General features: G+C 33.8%; 2 protein-coding genes across 2 annotated transcripts; one reads left to right on the top strand and one right to left on the bottom strand.

Annotated features, from left to right (window-relative positions):
• The first annotated feature begins 7,571 nt into the window (after nucleotides 1-7,571).
• On the top strand, nucleotides 7,572-8,510 carry LOC127541332 (olfactory receptor 4C12-like). Its single transcript, XM_051966615.1, has one exon. It carries the CDS (start codon nucleotides 7,581-7,583, stop codon nucleotides 8,508-8,510), a length of 930 nt encoding a protein of 309 aa, XP_051822575.1. The 5' UTR covers nucleotides 7,572-7,580.
• A 7,965-nt stretch (nucleotides 8,511-16,475) lies between these two features.
• LOC127541312 (olfactory receptor 4C46-like) lies at nucleotides 16,476-17,405 on the bottom strand. The gene has a single exon (XM_051966596.1). The coding sequence runs from the start codon at nucleotides 17,403-17,405 to the stop codon at nucleotides 16,476-16,478; it is 930 nt and encodes a 309-aa protein (XP_051822556.1).
• Nucleotides 17,406-20,099: the final 2,694 nt, after the last annotated feature.

The following is a 20,099-nucleotide window of genomic DNA, read 5'->3' as shown; positions in this document are numbered from 1 at the left end:
CTGGACTACATCATTATTTACAATATTCATAGGATACCTTTCTATTTGACTATTCAACTCATCACTTTCTCATCTAACCAGCTGGCATACTCCCCAACACTGAGTTTCACTTCATCCACGTTTTACAGATTTATATGTTCTTATAATTAAAAGAAACATTTTGGAAGAGTTTAAAATGAGATTCAAACGTTTTTCAGAGTTACATATATTTTTGATGGAAATAGATTAATAAACTTATAGAATTATGCAGGACATTAGATAATCATTTATATAAAGTATAACTCAAAAGAAAGAGAATATATGCTACTTGAGATGCGTGAAAAGTTAGAGAACATGTAACCCAAATCAGTTATTTTACCAACAAAGTCCCAGATTCAAAGAGTGGAGGAATATAGATTTCTGAGATTAATTGTTGAAATACATCAACATTGCTCCAACTTATTGAAACCATTACCACTGGTTTTCAGAGTTATAGGGGATCTCTACCATTCAACTAGCACTCCATATTTAAAGGGACAAATGCTTCTCCAAAGAAAACACCTAGATTTGGTATTTCTCCTTCAGAAAGTCATTTGGGGAGCAGAAATAAGGGGAAAAGGTTGGAAAAGGTAACCATTGTGGTGGTATGGTTTTAAAATATGGAAAGTGAGGAATAGAACTGGGAAGAGAATAAAAGAATGAAGGCAGAATGGCCTGGGTCCATTCATATAATAATTAAAAAAAAAAACAGTAGGAAGATTCAAAAGGGGAACAGGTCTTGTTGAAGAATATTCTCTGCAAGAATGGTAAGTTGTTCTAATACATAGAGACTTCAGACATTCAGTTATAGAGAGATGGTTTTAGAATTTAGAAAATCAACCACATGACCTAATGTTCAATGGCTTGAAGAATTTACAAAGAAGATGGAAAATTTTTGTTGCCAATCATTTAAGAACTCAATTACCATGAAAAGGTCTATAGATTGGTCATATTGATGCTGTTTCTTTGTCACACTGGATTCAGTATCCTTAGCAAGCTAAACATTGACATCTAGGAACTTACAAATTAATAGGCACAAAACAAGCAACCAATTAGACAAGAATGCAGGTGTTACCAAACACATCACCTGAATAAGATCTCTTTCCAAAAACAAGAGATAATTAACTCCTCTGAGAGTACAAAAATAGGCACTGAACTTTTTAGAAGATCTTCTTTAAGTCACATTGCAGATATAGGAGAAACTCTTCTCTGGAGCAGTGTAAAGAAATCAATAAGGGATACATGGATGTATAAAAAGAACCACTTGGAGATAGTCCCAGTCCAGATTCTTCCACTTTTAACTGGTTTGCTAAGCCAAATACAAGAGGAAGTCAATGAGCCTGCCTATGTGCTTTAAGTCTTTCCATAGCTGTAGAGTTTGGAAAGAAAATAACTTAGTTTTCTAAACTTTATAGCATGGAAACAGCCCTGGATTTATAGTCAGTGGACAAGGTTCAAATTCTGGTTCTTTTACTTTTACCCTGTGTGAATGGGGGAAATAATTTTCTCTGAACTTTATTTTGTTCATTTATTTAAAAAAACAAATCTAGACCATGTCTTTGTTTTCTTCCAACACTAAATTCATCCTATGATGGATGATTAATGATTGTGATTTCCTATCGTTCTTTCTCAAGTGGAGTATTAAACCTTTCACAATAGAAGGCTCTTATCACATAAAGATAGTATCCTGGAGAATTCGCCTAAATAACACAGATGAATGATACCACGGTAAGTTTTCTAGCAGTGTTGATGTTTACTCCAGCTCTACCATTTCCTTGACATTCATAGAAGTTATTATCACTAAACTCTTTATTTCAAACACTGTTTAAATATCGGGTTGGTTGTGCCTTCCTAAATTTCATAGAAACACCTGTTTATCTCTGCACTTTAACATAGTTATAAGTAATAAGGATGAGGTTTGAAATACTGGGGTGATCTATGGATCACTCTGTAGGATGAAAATGGAGTCATTTGGTAGATTTTACTATCCACTGTGAGCAGCTTGAGCGAATAAGATCCTCTCCACCCCCATATAATCAAGCAATATTCCCTTGAAGTGGGAGTCCAGGGATTACATAACAGTAGCTAGGTTAGGACAAGAGATAGACAGAGACAGAGAGAGACAGAGACAGAGAGAGATGGATAGGAAAGAGGGAGAGAGAGAGAGGGAGAGAGAGAGTGAGAGAGAAAGAAAGTCCTTTAAAATAGTGCTTATATTTTGATAATGACTAGAATACTAAAAAGGACTCTATATAATGGTATATAGAAAAAAGTTCCTAGTACTCAGAAGAGAAGCTAAAAAGATGAAAGGGAAGTGTAAAGTGCAGGGCGGGGGAAGGAAAGGAAAGATGAGAGACAAAGCTGAGAAAGGACCATTTAAGCCTAGAATTTTAAAAGCTGTTTCACAATGAAGTAATTATGAAATGTGCTAACGTGGGAAAAAAGATTAGTTTTAGAAACAGGAGGCCTGAATTCAAATCTCAACTTAGGGACCATATGCATGGCAATGGCAAGACATTTAATAGCTTTTGTCCTCAGTTTCCTCATATGTAAAACATATATGTAATTGTCTTTGCATGCTGATCCATTTCTGGAGTAATGACATATCTAGATTAGAATTTTATCATATTATTATACTTTTTTATTATTTAAAAATATTTAATCAACTATAACACAATAGATCCTTAGGGAAAATATATTAAAGAGTCAAATTAAGAAGGGCAACTACTAATCATACTTAAAAATCTACATCAATTAAAGTTCCAAGGAGGACAGTCTTCTCTTCTCTTCCCTCAATTAATTCAGCTTTTCTCATGTTATATGGCCTAGAAGCCCTTTAGTACCCTGGTTGAACTTTTTCTGGAAATTCTCCAACTTCTTATTATTCTTCCTAAAATATGGTCTCTGTATTTGAGATGTGCTCTGACCAGATTCCAGAGAATAAAGGCACAATTGCTTCTTGATCATTTGAAATCATGTCTTTGAATGCAACCCAAAATTACATTCATTTGCTTGACTATCATTATGCTACCAGGGTTATTCTGTTTGATTCTATATGACTGGATGAGAACCAATGGATAGAAGATGTACTGGGAAAATTGAAGTTCTGTTTAAGAGGACAGAGTTGCAGAAGGAAATACAGACTTCAAAATTTAGATATCTTGCAAAATGGAATGGACTTCTTTTCAATGTCTGGGTTTCTGTTTACTTAAGTTCTTCAAAGAAATATTGGATGAATCTTTGTTGGTACTATTGCCAACTGGATTCTTTGTCAGGCAGAAATCAAATTAAATGATGTCTGAGATCCCTTCTCACTCTGAAATTCTGTGACTATGAGTCAGTATTTATTCCTCTACAATATAACCCTTTGCTAAAATGGTCTTCTAGACAGATAAATAAACTGCTCGTGAATATCAATTTGCTTGTTTACTGCAAAATTCCTTGTATGTCAATTTTAATTTTTTTTCCTATTTGTGTGGGAATGTTGTGGGGAGTTGTAAAGTTAAAGAATTCTTTTACTACTTACATCCAAAACACCTGAGTTGCATTTTACTGTAAAAGTATGATTAGAATTTCCTTTTATGGCTCATAAATTTGGGGGAATGATTCAATGAAATTGAAGGTGGTGACAGAAGGAGCAAAAAAGAGACATCAGGGAAGACAGGGGAAATGCATAATAAAAATTCCCATGTAACTACCTTTTTACTTGATCTGCTACTTGGTCCCTCTTCTCATCTATCTGGGTCACATGATTTTAAAGAGGAAAGGTTGTTTGTCCTTTGAATCCTATCTGAAAATAGGAAGAGACTTTTGATAAAAAGAGAATTGTCTTCTTATATAAAAACAGAAAAACTGAAACACAGTTTGAGAAAGTGATTTGCCAAAGGCCAATTAGGTATCAAAAAGTTGGAATTGAGTGTCAAAGGCAAATCCTCTGCTTAAATTGGTTTCTACTTTACTATCCTGGATTTGATTACCATCTGCCTCAACAAGTATAAGTTTAACAAGTCTTCCAACTTGTTTCCTTGAAGCATTTTAGTCTGTCATTTATGTTATCAAAAATAATTGTTGATTTATGTGATCTGATCATGTCATTCTGCTCTTGTAATTTCTATCATTCTATTTAGGGTATGGCCTCCTAATATAATTACCACTTTAATATAGCATTGTGTTAAGCAGGTAGGTAGCACAGTAAATTTTTTCAGTGGGCCTGAAATCAAGAAAGCCTGAGTTTATTTTTAACTTTAAAATTTTTTTTTCTTTGAATAATATTACATTTGACCAAATTATATGTTAAAAATGCATTTGTTTGTTTGTTTAATTTTTAATATTTGTTTTTTGTTTTTAATTTTGCTTTCCAAATTTTCTCTTTCCCTTCTTCCCTTTACCTCTCCCTGATACAGTAAACAATTTGAAATAGGTTATACATATACAATCATGGAATACAAAACATTCCATATTAGTCATGGTGTAAAAGAAGACACAGACCTTCTCCACTCTAAAATAATAATAATAATAATAAAGGAAGGAAAGAAGGAAGGAAGGAAGGATGGAAAGAAAAAATGTTATATTTTTGAATTCAGACTCCATTAGTTCTATCTCTAGAGTTGGAAAGCATCTTTTTCATGAGTCTTTTGGAAATGTCTTAGATCATTGTATTACTGAGAATAGCTAAGTCATTCATAGTTGATTATCATCCAACATTGCTATTCCTATGTACAATATTCTCCTGTTTCTGTTCATCAATTCACTTTATATCAGTTTATATCAGTCCATATAATCAGCTGTTTTCTGAAATCATCCTATTTGTCATTTCTTATAACATAATAATATTCCATTACAAGCATATATCACAGCATCTTTATTCCTCAATTGATGAATATCCTGTCATTTTTCACTTCTTTGTCACTACAAAAGTACTGCTATTTTTAATAAAAAAGTCCTTTTTGCCTTTTTTATGATGTCTTTGGGATACAGACCTATTATAGTACTATTGCTGGATTAAAGGTTATACACAGTTTTATAACTCTTTAGGCATAATTACAAACTGATCTGCAAAATGATTGAATCAGTTCATAACTATATCAGTAGGATATTAGTAGCTCCATATCCCTTTCAACATTTTTCATTTTACTTTTCTGTCATATTAATAAATCTAAAATATGTGAGCTGGTACCTCAGAATTGTTTTGTGTTGTCTTCTCTAATCAATAATGATTTAGAGCATTTTATTCATGTGCCTATAAATAGCTGTAATTTGTTTATTTGAAAATTACCTGTTTATATCTTTTGATCATTTATCATTTGAAGAGTGATTTATATTCTCATAAATTTTACTTACAGGGGCTGCTGTTGCTGATGATGTTTGTCACAATGCCTGGTATTATATAAATGTTTATTACCTTTACTTCTCTTCTTTCCTATTCCTTCTACTTCTACCCTCTTTCCTTCTATTCCATATATTTTCCTTCTATAGTTCCATAAACATTAATTAAATCCCCCCTGTCTATCTGTAGACTTCTTGTCTGTTTCCAGAATTAAGTGGAATTAAAGGGCACATTGGGTACAGTAGACAGAGCACCAGGGCCTGGAGTCAAGAAGAACTTCATAACTGGGTGACCCTGGGCAAGTCACTTAACCCTCTTTCCTTCAGCTTCCTTAATTGTAAATGATCTAGAAAAGGAATGGCAGACCTGTATTTTTACCAAAAAAAAAAAAAAAAAATCTGGAGTTGATAGAAAAAAGACTAAACACCAAGTGAGCAAAACTCAAAGGTCTTTTGTGAATCATGATTGCTTACCAGGTAAAATTCAGGTACCTAACGTGGGCATTCCAAGCATTCTGTAATTTGTTTTCACTCATTCTATTTGATAGAATGTAACATTATTTGACTCCTGCCAAACTCTGATCTAATCAAGAGGTAGAGTAAAATTATGATGGACTAGTCTTTGAACCCAGTCACAAAGACCTGAGTTAATATTTGTCTTCAAACATTCCTAAAGGAATCATTTTCTATTTCTGTTCTTCAGGTTGTAATATCTTTAAAAAGAGGGGCTGAGTAATAGCCCCTAAGTTACCTTCCAGTTACAAATATATGATGCTATGAATTCTCTCTTTTCCTTGTTTATACTTTCATGGGACCATATTTTTCTTTGGCTATGTTCCCTTACCTCTTCTTTGTCTGGTAAATTTTTAACCATATCCTAAATCCCAAAGAAAGTGACATTTCTTCCAGGAAGTATTCCTTTATACCCTGGGCAATACTGACTTCCTTCACTTTGACATCTCACAAAATACTTTATTACAACTCTTTGTTTCAATTTATTTTATTTTAAATTTATGAAATAAGACAATCATTTTCACAATAGAATAAAAAAGATGATTACACATGAAAATGAAAATCTACTACGTACAACTTGTTATTCCTTTCATATATAGAACAGTTATCAATTACATTCTTTTTTACTTCCTTTCTTTTTTCCTTTTTTCCTTCTTCTATACTCCTTCCAAATCCTAGAGATGACCACACAAAAAGATATATAGATTAAAATTATTCTACACACACTTCTATTTATCAGGTTTTTCTCTAGATGCAAATGACATCTTTCTTCATGTCTTTCATTGTTAATTTGGGCATTAATAATACTCAGAATGACTTATTTACTAGCAAGTTTGCTATATGACATCATGTTTTATTCTCTGTCTAGATTCAGAATCCTATAACTTGAAGTTTCTAAGGACTTAAACAATGTTGGTTAGTTACACTGTCTTACTAAACATCATGTTGCAGTGTACTCTATTGCATTAATCAAAATTTGATTCTCTTCAGATAATTACCTCTTGTGATGAATATTGACACTGAGAACTACAGATTAATCATCTATATTATTTCTAGCTTATGGAAGAAGAATATGCTTTGGAGCCAGTAGATGGAACCATTATGCTTAATTTCAGTGTCACTCTGAACTCTATCTCTGTGTTCATGAGCAAATTAGAAAAAATTGAGCTTACCCCTAACTCCTTTAAAAGTTAAGAAATCATATTATGATAGTGAGAAGTTCAGAGATCTCAATGAAAACAGTGATTAATAAAAATATTGATTGTAAATAAAGGGAGATAGAAAATAGATATCATCTTAGGTGGAAAGGATGAAGCATGTTTTGACTTTCAGGATCCTTGGGATAATTTTTGCTCAGATACAATTCCAATGTCCGAGAAACACTGTTACTAATAATCTTTTGAGAATCCTACATTCTTTAGCAGCCTAGAATTTATGTGGAGGGCTACCTTCCAGTAGGATGATAGGATGCTCTAATAGGCTACCAATAAAATTTTAAGCTTTTTGAATATCTAATTCCAAAATATTAATAAGCAAAGTGAAGAAATTATAAAAATACACAATGAATCTTGAACGAGAATCAATGGAGAGGATGTAATTTAAATATATTCAAAAAGATGGTATCTGATCATCTGTTCAGTTTTTGAACTTTATGATTTTGCAATCTTCTTTGCAGGTAAAGCAACTTTCCATTCCCTCAGTTTCATTCTGTTTTGACAGTATAAATGGAGACTGAAAACAACGTGACTGAATTCATTCTATTGGGACTTACACAGAATCCAAAGATGCAGAAAGTAGTATTCATGGTGTTTTTACTCATCTACTTGATAACTTTGGTGGGTAACTTGCTTATTGTGGTCACTGTCACCACCAGTGAAGCTCTGAACTCCCCCATGTATTTCTTCTTGTCTTTCTTGTCCATTATAGATGGCCTTTGCTCTTCTTCCATGGCCCCAAAATTGATAGTTGACTCAATCTCTGAGAAGAAAACCATCTCCTTCAATGGTTGTATGACTCAACTCTTTGCAGAACATTTCTTTGGTGGGGCTGAAATCATCTTGCTAACAGTCATGGCCTATGATCGTTATGTAGCCATATGCAAGCCTCTACACTATACTACAATTATGAGTCCAAGGCTCTGTGGCCTTCTGGTGGGGGTTGCCTGGGCTGGGGGCTTTCTGCATGCAATAATCCAGCTTCTCTTTACAGTCTGGTTGCCTTTCTGTGGACCCAATGTCATGGATCATTTCATGTGTGATTTGAATCCTTTACTCAAACTTGTTTGCATGGATACTCACACCCTTGGCCTATTTGTTGCAGCAAATAGTGGCTTGATCTGTCTGTTAAACTTTCTCCTTTTGATAGTTTCCTATGCTGTCATCCTTAACTCTTTGAAGACTCACACTCTTGAAGGGAGACGCAAAGCCCTCTCAACTTGTATCTCTCACATTACTGTTGTTATCTTATTTTTTGTGCCTTGTATATTTGTATATCTAAGGCCTGTGGTCACTCTTCCCATAGACAAAGCTGTGGCTGTATTTTATACTTTGGTGGCCCCCATGTTACATCCCCTGATCTATACTCTAAGAAATGCTGAAGTAAAAAATGCCATGAGGAAGCTCTGGAGTCGAAGGGTATCTTCAAGTAAGAAATAAATGTCACTGTGTAAGAACAACTTTTGAAATTGTTGGGTTTTATGATTTATGGTAAAAATATCAACTCATGTCTACACATTTTAAAAATTTGGCAGTGTTTTCTTTGCAATTTTCCCATGATAACAAAAATGGTTATTACCATTAAAATGATTATTACTCTCATTTTATAAATGGGGAAGCCAAAGTTCAGAGACTATATCCAAATCTGAATTTCCCAAACTGTAAACTAAAGTTCCTTTCTTCCCCTTTTCAGGAATCATTCTGCTCATTGATGAAAGGGGCAGTATGGTATGTCCTCCATCAATTGACAATTTTTTTTCCTTTATGCAAAATTATTTCCTCTGCCACTTTTAGTATAAAACTTCTTCCAAAAAGGAAGTATCTTAAAGGGATGCTAATCCTTATCTACATATATCTGGCATACATATAAAGCAGAAAGGAAAATGACACTTGATTACTCATTAAAGCAATATGATATGGGCAGAGAATGTTAGCTCTATTGTCAGAATCCTACATCCAGCTTCAGGGATCCAAGCAAGATGCTTAATCTACATCCTCATCCTGAAAAGGAATGGAGTTAAACTAGATCAATTAAATTCAACAATGAATTTATTAAATATTGACTATGCAAAGATACATAGACTGTACTGAAGATGCAAAGAAAATCAAAAAGAAAAAACTGCACCGACTATCTGAGGGACCAGGAACATTTATTGAAAAAATAATATTTGATCTCAATCTTGAAGGAATCCAATGTTACCATGACATGAAGATAAAAACATGGTGAATTCCAGTCAAAAGTATAGAGGCATAGAGTTGGGAATGGAACATTATAGATGAGGAAGAGAACAAGAAACAGGAGATAAAAGATAGATCTAATTCTATAACTCCACTTCACATTCCAGTGTGTGTGTGTGTGTGTGTGTGTGTGTGTGTGTGTGTGTAATATAAGTAGTCATATAAGTTGCAGGTTAACTTTTAGTTTTATCTTGACCCTCTTTGACTCATTCATAAAGGGAAAAAAAAAAAGAAATTCTTCTGAATGATCAAAAGATTGATCAAGCTGTCTCATCTTTGTATATACACCTATACACATATATAGTATAGAAATAAATATAATATAAAAATGGGTGTGTGCAAGTATGATGTGTCACACTTTCCCCATATCCCTGCCCTTGCCCCTCCTTTCCCTCTTATTCCTCCTCCTTTTTTTCCCCTGAGGCAGTTGGGGTTAAGTGACTTGCCCAGGGTCATACAGCTAGGAAGTGTTAAGTGTCTGATTCCAGATTTGAAATCAGGAGCTCCTGACTTCAGGGTTGGTTCTCTATCCACTGCGTCACCTAGATACTGCTTCTTCTTCTTCTTCTTCTTCTTCTTCTTCTTCTTCTTCTTCTTCTTCTTCTTCTTCTTCTTTCTCTTCCTCTTCCTCTTCTTCCTCCTTTTCTTCCTCCTCCTTCTCCTCCTCCTCTTCTTCTTCTTCTTCCTTTTTTGGTAGCCTAACAAACCCTATTTATTATAAAGAATGATTCATTAAAGAAGATCATTGGGAACTGACTACTAAAAAATCATGAGTAAAACTTTTTTTTAAATGATCAATTAACCTATCAAGATGTATTTATACATTAGTAATCATGTCTTATTCTATGTCAAGAATTATGTATTTGTGTCCCTGTGGATACAAATAAAACAATGAAATCGTCTTTGTCCTCAATGTGTTTACTTTCTAGGTTGATTAGACAATATGTACACACACAGAAGAAAAATATAAAATATATACAAAGTGCATACAATAAAACTTTTCAGAGAATTTGTTTGGATCTGAGGGAATAACAGAATTTTTTGTAGGTGAATATGTTTAAAGTGAGAATTGAAGAAAACTAGGGATTCAAAGAAATGGAGGTAACAGACTAGTGGATTCTAGAGGGGAACAAGGAGTACACAGAAGTACAAAGTGAAGAGATTATACCACTTGTAACTACTGCTTAGCCCAATGTTTATTGAATTGGAAGAAATTCTAAAACCTCTACAATAATTTGATCAAGTCCCACTAGTTCAAACATATGTATGCAAATGATTGCCATATGTATATAAATACAGTCTTAACCTCTCTTTAATAAGCTATACTCAAAATTACCAAGGGGTTGACTTATAGAAATCTCACATTCAATATATGCTGAACAGAACTTGTCTTTTCTCTCAAACACTATCTGCTTCAAAATATCCCTATTTCTATTGAGTACACTGTCAACCTCTCAGTCACCAAGGTTCATCTAGGTATTATCCTCAGCTCGCAATCACATTAACCCCAAAATATCAACTCTAATGCCAAAGCTAGTTCTTCTATATGCATCATATCTCTAAAACTTTCTCAATTTTAAAGTTATCATAACTGATTCTATGAAATTATATTTAAATTTTTGCTTTACTTTTTAAATCAATTAAAACCTGTATTTTCTCTTTCCAGAAGTTCCCTTTTAGTAAAACAAAAACAAATATGGAAAACCAAGAAAATATGATTTCATTATCAATGTCCATTATCAGTGTGCATACATATCTTGATATACAGTTGTACACATATCCGTGTATGTGTGTAATTTCAGAATTTTTCAATTATATTTGATCTCTTTACCATGATCTTTATCAAGGAAGTGAGTGTTGTAACTGATAGAAGAACTAAGGATCTAGAAGTCTTGATTTAAAATTCCATTTTTCATACTTACTAGTCAAGGTCAAGTTACTTAAAATATCATTTCATCCTTACTTTCACTATCTTTAAAATGGGGATAATAACAGCAACTTCATTGCCATTACCACATTATTGTGAGTATCAAATAACGCAGCAAATATAAAGTATTTTGCTAACTTTTAGGCACTACATAATGTTTTTTTCATTGTCCACATCATTTTTATGATCACCACCACCACCATCATCATCATCATCATCATCATCATTCTTCTGGAATCATAATTGAAAACCTTGTGATCAAAATTCTTAAGTCTTTTAATGTTATTTGTCCCCACAGTATGTGTTATTCTTTTTCTTTTAGTTTTGCTCACTTCACTCCATATGCATTCATATTAGGTTTCCCCATATTTCTTTTTTATTAAAGTTTTTTTTTTCATTTTCAAAACATATGCCTGGAAAAATTTTCAGCATTAACCCTTGCAAAACTTTGTGTTTCAATTCTGTCCCTTCTTCCACCCACTCCCTTATATGGCAAGTAGTTCAATATATGTTAAACATGGTAGAAATATATGTTAAATCAAATATATGTATACATGTTTATACAATTTTCTTGCTGCACAAGGAAGATCAAATCAAACAGGAAAAAGTACAAGAAAGAAAATAAAATGCAAGCAAACAACAAGAAAAAGAGTAAAACTGTTTTGAACCATACTCAGTTCCCACAGTACTCTTCCTGGGTGTAGATGACTCTCTTCATCATAAGATCATTGAAACTGGTCTCAATCATATTACTGTTGGAAGAGTCATGTCCATCAGAATTAATCATCTTATGATCTTGTTGTTGCCATATACAATGATCTCCTGGTTCTGCTCATTTCATGTAGCATCAATTCTCTCCAGACCTTTCTGAAATCATCCTGCTGATTGTTTCTTATAGAACAATAATATTCCATAACATTCCTAATCCATAATTTATTTAACTATTCCCCAACTGATGGGCATCTACTCAGTTTCCAGTTTCTTGTCACTACAAAAAGGGCTGTCACAAACATTTTTCCATATGTGGGTTCCTTTGCCTCCTTTAAGATCTCTTGGGGATATAAGCCCAGTAGAAGCACTGTTGGGTCAAAAGGTATGCACAATTTGATAACTCTTTGGGCATAGTTCCAAATTGCTATCCAGAATGATTGGATCAGTTCACTCAATCAACAATGTATGAGAGTCCCTGTTTTTCCACATCCCCTCCAACATTCATCATTATCTTTTCCTGTCATCTTAGCCAATCTGACAAGTGTGTAGTGGTATCTCAGAGTTGTCTTAATTTGCATTTCTCTGATCAATAGTGATTTAGAGCATCTTTTCATATGACTAAAGATGGTTTCAATTTCTTCATCTGAAAATTGTCTGAACATATGCTTTGACCATTTATTACTTGGAGAATGGCTTGAATTCTTATAAATTTGGTCAATTCTCTCTGTATTTTGGAAATTAAGCCTTTATCAGAACCCATCAATATAAAATGTTTTCTTAGTTTATTGCTTTTCTTCTAATCTTGTCTGCATCCGTTTTGTTTGTACAAAAAAATTAACTTTATATAATCAAAATTATCAATTTTGTAATCAATAATGATCTTCTCATAATAATTTCTTCTCTTATTGTCAAAGCTAGCATTTGTAATACAATATTGACTACTAATGGTGATACTTGGCAACCTTCTTTCAACCTTCATCTTATTGGATTTTTCCATGTTTCTGTGAAACCTACTCTTGTGTTATTTCTATGTATTCCATTGTATTTCATGCTATTTGTATATCTAATGCCCATTTTTTTTTTGTTTAATAGAAATTTATTCTTAAAACTATGTTTCTATTATGGATTAAAATTTGGTATATTTTAATTACATATAAAAACTACAGAGATGACATGGATGTGAGATCAGGTATCATCAAATAGAGATATAGATTCAGGCATTGAGAGAAACCATCAGGTTTCTGCCCTGAAAGCAAGGTTTCTCTCTCATACTCATAAATATATAGTATAAACATCTTCTGTAGAAGTCTTACTTAGTTTTTAGTTCTTTGCTACTTCAACAAAAGATATTATAAATATTTTTCACATATAGGGTTTTTTTAGTATTGTAGAATAACAATGCCATTCCATTTGTCTCCCTAACAAAGAAGATGTTTCAGAAGTATAATTGTGATCATTTTATTATCTCCTCAAAAAGTTTCTCCTTATATCTAGAATTAAATTGTCTTTAGAACTGAATAGATCTTATAATATGGTATGTTGCTAATGTTTCAACGTTGTCATATCTTACTCTACTTTATGAACTGTGTAATCTAGCTATACTGACCCCTTTGTCATTCCTTAAATATGACTTTCCCATCTCCCTGAAACAGAAATCCATTACCTCTTCACATCTGCCTCTTAATTTCCCTGACTTCTTTCACCACTCATTCAAAAAATCACCTTCTTCAGGAAACTTAAGCTTTCCTGGTTTTGTTTTTCCCTTATCAGTACCATGTCTTCCTATCAATTGCATCCTTTTCAGATTAACTCCATCTGTTCTGTATATATATATATATCATTTGTGTACATAAATTTTTTACATGTGGTTTCCCCTGTTAGAAATATATTAAGACATCTTAAGTCCAGCCTTAAGTTAAGGCAACTTAAAAGTGCCATGTCTGTAGCACCAGAGTGAGAGTCCAGTGTGCAGGCCACAGCAGTATAGTCTGAGGTCCAGTCCCAATATCACAACAGCAGAGCAGAGCTACAGACCTCTGAATCAGCCCCAGTACTGGTGCCTTCCAGACTTCTCAACCCAGATTTACCAAAGACAACTTGGAAGGTGGGTAAATAAGATTTGTCAGTAGGGTGAGAGGGCCTTGGGAAATTAGCAAACCATAAGAAGCATGGGCAGTGGTGGTGGTATTGAGGAAAGTTTCTGTTATTTTAGCCCACTAGATACTACAACTACAGTGGGACAGGGACATGACTAATAGTTCTAGGACAGAAAGGAGTGCTTGTGATTAGGTCCCTAGACAATTTTAAAAATCAATAAGAGAGATAGCAGAAAAAATTAGGAAGAGAATTGAGAGCAGTGCAAAGGGAAATAGAAAAGGCTAATGAGGAGAAGAGTACCTTAGAAAGCAAAATTGATCCAATGGGAAAGGAGGCACAAAAGCTCACTGAGGAAAATAATTCCTTAAAAATTAGAATTGAGCAAATGGAAGCCAATGAATATATGAGAAATCAAGATAAAACAAAGCAAAACTGAAAAAGAATAGAAAAATAGGAGGGGGGGAGTGAAATATCTCATTGGAAAACATCTGGAAAATAGCTCAAGGAGAGATGATTTTAAAATTACTGGTTGATACGAGTCATGATCAAAAAGAGAGAGAGAGAGAGAGAGAGAGAGAGAGAGAGAGAGAAGAGAGAGAGAGAGAGAGAGAGAGAGAGAGAAGAGAGAGAGAGAGAGAGAGAGAGAGAGAGAGAGAAAGAGAGAGAGAGAGAGAGAGAGAGAGAGAGAGAGAGAGAGAGAGAGAGAGAGAGTGTGTGCCAGGACATCAGCTTTTAAGAAATCATCAAGAAAAATTGTCCTGATATTCTAGAACCAGAGGGTAAAATAAAAAATTGAATGAATCCACTAATCACCTCCTGAAAAGATCCCAAAATGAAAACTCCCAGGAATATTTTAACTAAATTCTAAAACTCCCATGACAAGGAGAAAATATTGCACACATCCAGAAAGAAACAAATCAATATAGTGAAGCTACAATCAGGATAACAAAAACATTTGGCAGCTTCTACATTGAAGGATGAGAGGGTTTGGAACATGATATTTTGAAGAGCAATGAAGCTAAGGTTACAACCAATAATCACCTATCTAGCAAAACTAAGTGTTATCAAATAGAGAATTTTCAAGTATTTGTGATGAAAAAACAGAACTAAATAGAATTTCAAATTCCCAATTCTCATTTCAATTTACCAATTTCAAATATCAAACATAAGAGAAGCATAAGGCACTTAATAAGGTTTATCTGTGTACATTCCTGTATGGGAGAATGATACTTGTACCTGATTAGAATGGTCTCATTATTATAGCTGTGTGAAGGAATATATACAGACAGAGGGCACAGGTGTGAGGTGAATATGAAGAGCTATCTTTTTAAGAGAATTAAAATTAATGGGTGAGAAAAGAATGTACTGGGAGAATGGGAAAAGTATAAGTGGAATGGTATAATTACCTGCCATAAAAAGAAGCAAGAAAAAGCTTTTATAATTGAGAAGAGCAGAAGGAGAAGGGGAACGAGTAAATTTGTCTCATCAGAACTAGGTCAAAGAGGAAATATTCTAAACAGTCTCTCTATAGAAATTTATCTTATCCTACAGGAAAGTGGGAGGGGAATGGGATGCAGAAAGAGGGGAGGATGGTAAAAGAGAGGATATATTGGGGTAGAGAGTATTCAGTGGCAAAACTTATGAGAAAGAACATGGTGAACGGAGAGATAGAATGAATAAATGTGGAAAATACAATAAGCAACAGTAATTGTAAAAAAGAATTTTGAAGCAAATTACTCTCATAATGCCTCATTTCTCAAACATACAGAGAACTGAGTCAAATTTATGAAGAAATAAATAAGAAGGGCTATAAATTCAAATATATATATATATATACATATATATATATATATATATCCTTTGACTTAACAGTACCACTACTACTAGGCATGAATACCAAAAAAGATTTTTTAAAAGGAAAAGAACACATATATATGTACAAAAATATAAGGATATAAGCAGCTCTATTTTCAAGGCAAAAAAAAAAAATGGGGGGGGGATTGAGGGAAAGCCCATCAATTGAGGAATGGCTAGATAAATTATGGTATGTTATTATGATGGAATATTATTGTTTTATGAGAAATTAAAATCAGGATGCTCTTAGAAAAACATGGAAATTCTTCCATGAACTCAAGCAAAGTGAAATGTATTGTGTACAAAGTCATAGCATTGTTCTGGGTTGATCAGCTGTTCTCAGCAATACGATGATACAAGAATACTCTAATGGATTCTTAATGAAGAATCCATTAGAGTATTCTTGTATCATCTTGTATCATTCTTGTATCTTGTAGAAAGAGCTGATTTTATCTGAATACAGATTAAGCATTAAAAAAAAAAAAAAACACTTAAACACTTCTCCACAGACTATCAATAAAATCTTTCCTTTTAATTCTATTCAATTCATACTCAAAATTTATTTCACTGCAGAGCAATTATTGATCGCCACATTTCACCTTTGTATTCCAGAGTTCCCTCATGGCATTTTTGACCTCCTTGTTTCTCAGAGTATAGATTAAAGGGTTTAGCATGGGGGTAATAAGTGTATAAAACACGGCTACAGTTTTGTCAATGGGGAAGACAGTCAAAGGGCGCATGTACATGAAAATACAGGGTACAAAAAATAGAACAACCACAGTGATATGAGAGCCACAGGTAGACAGAGCTTTACGTCGCCCTTCAGTGCTGTGGGACTTTAGAGACACCAGAATGACGACATAGGAAACAAGCAACATTAAGAAATTTAGCATGCAGATGAACCCACTGTTGGCTGCCACCAGCAGAGCCAAGACATGAGTATCTGTGCAGGCCAGTTTAAGCAATGGGTACAGGTCACACGTGAAATGATCAACAAAATTGGGACCACAGAAGGGCAACTGGAAGGTAAAAAGGAGCTGGATCAGAGCATGAAGAAAGCCTCCTGCCCAAGCCACCAAGACAAGAAGGACACATGACCGTCGACTCATGATGGTCATGTAGTGTAGAGGCTTGCAGATGGCCACATAACGGTCATAGGCCATGACTGTTAGCAGAATGATTTCTGAACCCCCAAGCAAGTGTTCTGAAAAGAGCTGAGTCATGCAGCCTTCATATGAGATAGTCTTGCTTGCAGACACTGAATTGATGATTATTTTGGGGGCTGTAACAGAGGAATAACAGGCGTCTATGAAGGATAAGAAGGCAAGAAAAAAATACATAGGAGAGCTCAGAGTTTGGCTGGAAATAATGGTGATCACAATAAGCATATTACCCACTAGGGTTATAATGTAGATGATGAAAAACATAACAAAAACAATTTTCTCCAAAATGGGGTCCTGAGTCAGCCCAAAGAGAATAAATTCAGTCACATTCCTCTTATTCTCCATATTTGTGTTCAATGTCAAGACGAGTTAGTGCACAGAGATGCTCATGGTCTGCAAAAAAAAAAAAAAAACACTGATATAATTGGCATTTTGAACTTCTTTCACAAAAGAAGAAAACCTCTGCGAACCAAAATGATTTTGCCAAATTTCATAAACAATAACAGAATGGAATTTTTCATCATTCTTTTTTCCTTGTTAAACAGGAAGAGAAAGGATAGAGTTAACTTGTACTAGATTCAAAAGGAGCCAAAAGACAAGGAAGAGGTGATTCCTGGGATGTACTACTTACGATTGAGGCCAACTTGGGGAAATCATGTCTCCATTCTGGATCTCAGTTTGTTCGTGTAAAAATGGGAGAATTATATTAGATGATCTCTGATGTTCCTGCAACTTGTAAATGTATCATCCTATGAGAGGATTACAAAAGAAAGAGATGGTTTTAGAATAAAAGAAATGTATTAGTGAATATGAAAGAGAGGAATTGTGTGCAATAGAGAATCCTATTATCTATACTTAATGGGAAATTATACATATATATGTAAATATGAATATATATCCATGTATTTATACACACAGATATAAAAACCCAAAATAGGATAGAAATATATATTATTTTAATAAGGACTTGGGACTAGAAGAGATCTTAAATTTTTATACTCTCATTTTATACATATATACATGATATATGTATATATATGTATATATATATATATATATATGTGTGTGTGTATATATATAACAGAATATGATGTCATGAAGTTTATAGAGAGAATAGGTAGCAATATTATTGTAAACTATGACAATTTGGTAAATCTCCCCCACTCTGTCTTTGTCTGACTCTGTCTCTGTTTTTTTTTTTGTTTGTTTGTCTTTGTGTCGTCTGTCTATCTGTGTCTGTTTCTATTGCTATTTTTGCTTCTATCTGTTTCTGTCTCTGTGCCTTTCTCTGCCTGTCTGTCTCTGTCTCTTTGTCTCTGTCAATCTCTTCTCTTTCTAACACACACACACACAAATATATAGCACATATAATATACATATACATGTATTTATATAAGTTCAAAAATCTGTTCAAATAATTGTGCAATCATCTATTATCATTTCATAGATGAAATAGGTATAGAAATATTTAAGTGAGTCTCCAAGGTCACAAAACAGTTGATTCTAGGTTTTCTGACTCAGTAGTCAGCACTTCAGCACCACAACCATATCTGACTTTTTTTTTTTTTTTGGCTCTTTATTTTTTTGTTCTGAACAGTTTCCCTTTCTGTAAAGTCTGAAACTCTTAAAAGGTATGCTTGAATCAGACAACCTAGCACTTAAAGCTAATTACCTCTATTGGACAATGACTCTATTAGCATATGTTTGGAATTGCTCTTCTCTCCATTAATGCAGGCTGAATGTTTGGAGTTAAGAGAATTATAAGTAAGGATTAGGGGGTGGAGTGAAAGAGGCCAGAAAACTTCACATTGTGCAGGACCAGGAGAAGGGAGGTTGGTGGCGAGCTTGTGGCAGTTTGTCTGTCTCCTTCACTTTGCCCCCTGAAGACAAAGGACTTTTATTTATTCTTATTCTGGCTGATCCTGAGGCCTCCAGGGAGCTAGCCTGGACTTTACACCTTTTTGTAAATATTTTTTATACATCCTATTGCAGGTATACCCACTTTTATCAGCTGTATATAAATGAAACCTAGAAGCATGAACAAAATAAAAGCTTACAGTGGCACTGTGCTTTAAGGTTTGCAAATTACTTTTTATACATTATCTTACTTGAGTCTCATAGATTTGAAGCATATAAACTCTAATATATTTAAAAGAAAGCAGGGACTGTTCTCAATATTAGGTCCTTTTCTTTATTTCTCAGTGTCTATATTAGATCAAACAGAAACTACAGGTATCATCATCACTGTCCCTGTTTCACAAAATGAGACAACATAAAAAGCCAAATAACTTGTTTTTGTTCTACGTGTAAGTTAGAATTCTTTACAAGCCTCAACTATTCAAAATTCACTTTGCTTTCAATTACAATTCACCAACTATAATCCCTCAGTTTAGCACCTACTACCTTAGATACCATCCCAGTCCAAACTAAAAGTTATAAAGTTCTCTGACTTTTTATCAAAGCTCTTTCCTCTGAATTTAATTCATTTATTCACATTTTAATAGTATATCTGTGGGAGCCAACAAATAAATGTTTTTTTGGATTGAAAAGATCAGCACCATCTTTACTCTTTCATTTGGGCTCTACTACTAATATTGCATCAGCTGAGGAGAGCAGGACATGTGGAGGGAGACTGGCTTACCTCAGTATACACAGAAGGCATAACAAAAATAATACCTCAGATTATTCTAGTGCTCTAATTTTCCTTCCTTTATTCCTTTCTCCTCCTCCTTCCTTCCCTCCCTCTTTCCCTCCTTCCCTCCTTCCTTCTTTCTTTTCTTCTTTCCTTCCTTTTTTTATCCCTCCCTCCCTTTATCTTTCTTTCCTTCATTCCTTCCTTTTCTTCTTTCTTTCTTTCTTTCTTTCTTTTTTTCTTTCTTTCTTTTCAGGTCTTGTTTATGGTTTTATTCATTTACTTTTGTAAATAATATTTTTCTAATTAAATGTAAAGGTACTTTTCATAATTCATTTTTATATACACAATATTTTGGATTTCAACTTTTGTCTCTTCCTAAGAAGTCAGGGAATTTGACAGAGGTT

The sequence above is a fragment of the Antechinus flavipes genome, chromosome 6 (assembly GCF_016432865.1).
Source record: "Antechinus flavipes isolate AdamAnt ecotype Samford, QLD, Australia chromosome 6, AdamAnt_v2, whole genome shotgun sequence".
NCBI classification, from domain to species: Eukaryota; Metazoa; Chordata; class Mammalia; order Dasyuromorphia; family Dasyuridae; genus Antechinus; species Antechinus flavipes.
The sequence above is the reverse complement of the archived record's forward strand: the minus strand, read 5'-3'. Positions and strand labels throughout refer to the sequence as shown.